A 5,255-nucleotide genomic window follows, 5' to 3' on the forward strand; every position below is an offset into this window, starting at 1 on the left:
CCACCTTCCTTAGAGGTCAGCTGGGCAAGGTGACGTCTGAACATACTTCAGAATATGTGAGTGAAAAAATAAAAAAAAAATCAAAAAAAAAAAAAAAAAAAAAAAAAAGTAACTTTTAAAGTGACACAATTCTGTGATTAGTTGAACAAAAGAATATAAAACACAGAAGAGGAAATAATAAAATGTTACTCAAGATACATGGTACAAAAACATCTAAGACAGCTGGCAGGATAGCTTGGCAGGTAAAGGCATTTGCTACAAGCCTGACAACCTGAGTTCAATCCCTGGGACCACATGACTTCCTGGAAGTTGTCCTTTGACCACCCACCTTACACATACATGTATGCTGTGGCACTTGCATATACAGATGAACACATACACAGAAATTAAAAATGTTTCTGAAACTCTAGGCCATCAACAGTAATAACATTGATATTTTTATTACTGGAGATTTGTGGATGAAAGAAGATAAGACCGTCTTGTTTCCCTAAAATATCACTTAAATTCAACTACCTGGGCATAGTGTCCTGTGTCAATCACCCCTCCCCCCAGAAAGATCTTTCTTTGAGTAATCACAAGGATAATACCTGGAATGTTTAACAAAGTAATAATCAGAGATGGAGAGAGAGGGAGGAAAGAAGAAAGGAGGATAGGAAGGCCAGCAATGAATGAAAAATTATGATCCGATCAAAAAGTCAAAGTTTGAACAGTCAAATTTATACAGCAAACCCAGTAATGAATAATTCATTATATTCACACTTGCTAAACTGAGGAAGCAGGGAAAAAAATACACATGATTCTAAGAGCCCCATGACTTATCCAACACTGCAAACCTCTTAGGAATCCTTCATGTTTATTTCTCATTTTAACATCCACCTCCTTAAAACTGGCTACATAACCGCCATGTACGTGGCTGCTGAAATTTAGTACTGGGGAACACACACACATACACACACACAAATAAATTAAGAGAGAAGGGCAAAATAATTTAGGAGCACTGGGAAACTATGCTTCCAGCAAAGAAAATATAAGTGATACAAAAAAAAGGCTATTGAAAATCGCTCTGTAGATAGAGAGGTGAGTAATGCCCAGCGCACATTAAATCTGCAATGAATATTGCTACGTGGATGGATATTGAATGTGCTTGTGTGAGCTACCTCCTTTCAGCGTGAAGATATTGCTTCAGTTTCCTGTCTTATAGGTCAGGGTCCTTACAACACATAACAAGGGACTTTTTCATCTGTCCTTTCCTCCAGTATAAATACTGACTTCTTAGCATTCTTTCTCTTTTACCATAGCAACCAGCCCCTAGGCTTCCTGTATTAAAAATAAGATGGACATGACAGAGATAGTAGAATGACAAGGACATTATCTATGCTCACTCTATTTTCTGTAGTTCTGAGAATTGATCAGGGGACCAATTCAAATCTCTTTTCCTCTTCATACTATAGTTATCGTGTGATGTAAAACTGGACCCTCGCCCAGAATACCACCGGTGTATACTGACTTGGCATCACCAAGAACCACTGCCCTGGGCCCAGAGTACAGGTCAGTCGTTCACACCTGCACACACACCGGGATCCCCATGCACTCGTTCTGAAAAACAAACCACAGTTCCAGCTGTGTCAGTCATGTCTTTTCACTGGTGATAATAAAATGAATAATTGTTTACTTCTCTTTTTGAAAGGTTTGGTGAAATAAATTATTCTTAAACAAATTCTTAAGTAACAATTCTTAAATTGTTTACTTATCTCACTGAACCATATTTTCTAGCTAAACATTTGAAATATAAAAATAAAGTATATTTTGATCTATTAATTCAAGCAGCCCTTTGAACATGATGGGTGGGCAGAAAAGGAGGGCGTAGTATGTGTTATCCTGAAATGTGAGGAGAAAGCAGAATTTATAATATAATCTTTTTGGACTCTACTATATTCTAGGTGCTGGTAAATCTTAAGGACAGAGAAGCCTGTGTTGATATTTCGAGGTTCTAGCTCTGAAAAAAGAGCTCTTCATATTAAACCTTTGTTCCCAACTTTTCTAGCTTGTTCAATTTGATTCAACTCCACAAAAACTGTTACCTTTTAAGAGAAGCTTCTGTATAAACTGCAGACATCAACAGTGAGCCAGTTCATGAGCCTTGCCCTCAAAAGAGTTCTGCGCCCAAGCTGGCCAGTGTGCCTCACACCTTGTGCATCCTGTAAGAGTTAAATAAGAGAGTTATAAAGTGACTTGTACTTTGTCCGGCACCTAAATGGTAGCTGCTATTATTGCTATCCTTAAGTTTATAAAAGGCTTTATTTTTATAAATGTAAATTCACCCTGAAGTGAGAATTTCTGTGGCATTTTGTATAATGCTATAAAACCCTATTTTATTCTTTTTAAATATCTAGCGTTTGTTTCTAAAGTTTTGATGAAGTGAAGGATCTAGGACGTAAATTTCACCTGGAAAAGGTACTAAAAAGATTGAGCATCTCTCTCTCTCTCTCTCTCCCTCCATCTTGGAGCCCTGCTCTTCCATTTGCTGGCCCGTCCACATGCACACTTCCTGATGCCTGTGCAGCAGTAATGAGAGTATTTCATTCCAGGTAATCAGATGAGCAGCCGTCTGATGAGCATGCGCAGTGCCAATGGATTATTGATGCTACCTCCAAAGACAGAGCAGTACGTGGAACTTCACAAAGGCGAGGTGGTAGATGTCATGGTCATTGGACGGCTATGATGGTGACCTGGAGAAAGTTTTGATGCATGTCCACATATCATTGACTGTATCCTGTAATATGCAACGGCACAGCTAGTTTTTCTGATCTGGATAAAAGTTGATCTGTATAGTCAACATCTTGAACTATATTTCAAATGAAATTTAAATACCTTTTAAAGAAAAAAAAAACACCTAAGAATAATTCTCAACAAACAACTCTATTCTGATTATATCAAAGCAAAATTTTCATTTCTTGCAAATTGCTTTGTGTGTTCAATGCTAGGTCTGATAGCGATAGCTTTTAGTAGACAGCGGTAGGTGCCTGCAGAACTTGTGTTTTTCTCATCTTTAAATACAACTACTTATGCTCTTAATCAAGGCTGTCTGCTTCTTTATACTAGTGTAGGCAACACTTGGATTTCCCTTCTTAGTATGCTTCATAACTGCTTTACAGAAAGCTTTTGCTTGTTCTTTATCATGTATCTCGTGTTTATGTGCACCATGCCAAAAGAGGAGACTGCGCGGAGGCCCTGTCCTGCCGCTAGAACCTTCCCTGCTGAGCACCCAGGGAAGGTCTCACCCTAGCAGCCTCAGGCACAGTACTCGCAGGCAGTAACTGGATACCTTTTATTTGAACAAACTGGGGGAAATGCTTCCTTAAGTGCTGACAGCCTTTTTAACCAACACATTTAAAATTGTACAGAACAAAAATAAAATCAAAGACTGATCTTGTACAGATATTAGTGTTACCAGCATTCATGTGGAAATCAAGAGCAAAAACAAAATAATGTTAAACAACTCTGTACCATAACATTTTCTGTAATGATAATGAAACTTAATGAATAAAAAAAATCCTTGATCATTATTTAAAAATGTATTGTGCGGCCTTGTTATTTAGAAAGAGAAGGTTGTTGCTCCATCCTGACAGAAGTCTGCCTAGGTCAGAGAATACTTAAAATACCCTAACAAGGTTTCACAGTATGAGAGATTGAAATTATGGTCTGATACAACATTGTATCTTAGGTCTTTAGAAAAAAAAAGTATTGGAGTCTGTTAGTAAGTAAGAGAACTGCCCATCTTCTGGTTTTACTGGTGATGGCTGGATGAACAGTAAGCATAGCTAGAGGAAAGATGATTTATTGTTTAGGGAAAATATTCTTCTCTTAGTTATCAACTTTGAATATGAATAGTTCTTTGAAGTAAAGAGAAAAATAAGTTATAGATCATCAGAAAATGTCAGATGAATGCCTGGTTTGGTTTGGTTTGGTCTGGTTTGGTTTGGTTTGGTTTCTTCAGGAAGATTCTCCCTGGTTGTCCTGGAACAAGATTCACCTGCCCCCACCACCTACGTGATGAAATTGAAGGCATGTGCCACCACAGCTGGCATTAGAAATTTATTAAATACTGTTTGAAAAAAATAGAAATGTGGAGGTTTTGTGCTGCCCTTTGAAAGTACACTTTGAGATAGCTCTTTTAATAAAAACTTGGAGATATTTTTCAAACCTTGTTAATAGAAAGACACTATGTTCTGTAGAGTATGCTTAGTAAATCAGACTAAAAAACAAAGTAACAGATCACAATATCAAAGGCAAGGAAAACCTTGTACTTTTAATGGCATTTGCTATCATCAGGGTAAATATTCTATTGTTTTTCTTCTGTGTTTACAGGTGAAGAAAAGATGAGTTAATAGAGCTGATGAAAACACATAGTTCTTTATGTTCATTTAAGAAATAAGCACCTACTATGTATGTGTGTGGGTACAAAATATACCATACTACCAATACTCTCAGAAACAAAATGAAACAGCTGTAGCTGTACTCCATCAGTGAATAAACAAAAGCTGTTCAAGGAACTATATTTGTATCTTTCATAATGCATGCGAGAGTCTGCTAACTATGGCAAATGCCATCATACAGACCTAAATGGTTAAATAGCTCCAGAGCTCACTCATAGCCTGCAGTCCATAGAATTTATGGCATAAGGAGGTCCACATGTATACATAGCCTTAGTAAATGTGTACAGTGAAATAGTCCATAAGCACTTACTATATGCCAGGCATTGTTCAAAGCACTTCCTGTTTACTCTCACAACACCCCTGCGGTTCCTACTACAGATAAACAAACCAGGGCAGAAATGTGTTCATAGTCACATAGCTAGCACAGAAAAACAACAAGGTTCAAACGTGCAGCCATAGCCCCAGAGTCCACTGAACTATGGAAACAGGTTGATATGAGACCTCACCGGAGTGGGGGTGGGGATAACATCTGTAAGACTCAGACTGTAAAGTTTTTGAATACCAAGTGAAGGCATCTGGATTCATTCTAGGGACAAAAACTGTTAAGAGACTCTTAATCAAGGATGTATGAGCAGAGCTGCACATTTAGGACCAATGTTCTGGAAGCTTCAAGAAGACCCAGTTAAACTAGAAGGAGGTAGAAGACACCAATTAGGAGAAAAATGAGGTTGTGCTGGCTAGAGTGACTTATAAGGAAGAGGCACAGGTGAACTCACTACTGGAGAGAACAATGTGAAGACAACTAATGAGAAAAATCAG

The 5,255-nt window shown here is 37.8% G+C and overlaps 1 protein-coding gene across 11 annotated transcripts in view; it reads left to right on the forward strand.

Annotated features, from left to right (window-relative positions):
• Gphn (gephyrin) overlaps positions 1 to 3,579 on the forward strand; it is a 418,076-nt gene extending 414,497 nt beyond the window's left edge. For 7 of the 11 annotated variants that reach the window (XM_021201556.2, XM_021201558.2, XM_029541199.1 and 4 more), the window contains 2 exons: positions 1,452 to 1,548; positions 2,589 to 3,578. In XM_021201556.2, coding sequence (XP_021057215.1) covers positions 1,452 to 1,548; positions 2,589 to 2,722 — 231 coding nt within the window. In that variant the 3' untranslated portion in view covers positions 2,723 to 3,578. Of the gene's footprint in view, positions 1 to 1,451; positions 1,549 to 2,588 lie in introns of all 11 variants that reach the window. The other 4 variants (XM_029541198.1, XM_021201555.2, XM_029541202.1 and 1 more) reach the window with 2 other exon arrangements.
• The last annotated feature ends 1,676 nt before the right edge of the window (positions 3,580 to 5,255 follow it).

Source organism: Mus pahari, chromosome 7 (genome assembly GCF_900095145.1).
Source record: "Mus pahari chromosome 7, PAHARI_EIJ_v1.1, whole genome shotgun sequence".
NCBI classification, from domain to species: Eukaryota; Metazoa; Chordata; class Mammalia; order Rodentia; family Muridae; genus Mus; species Mus pahari.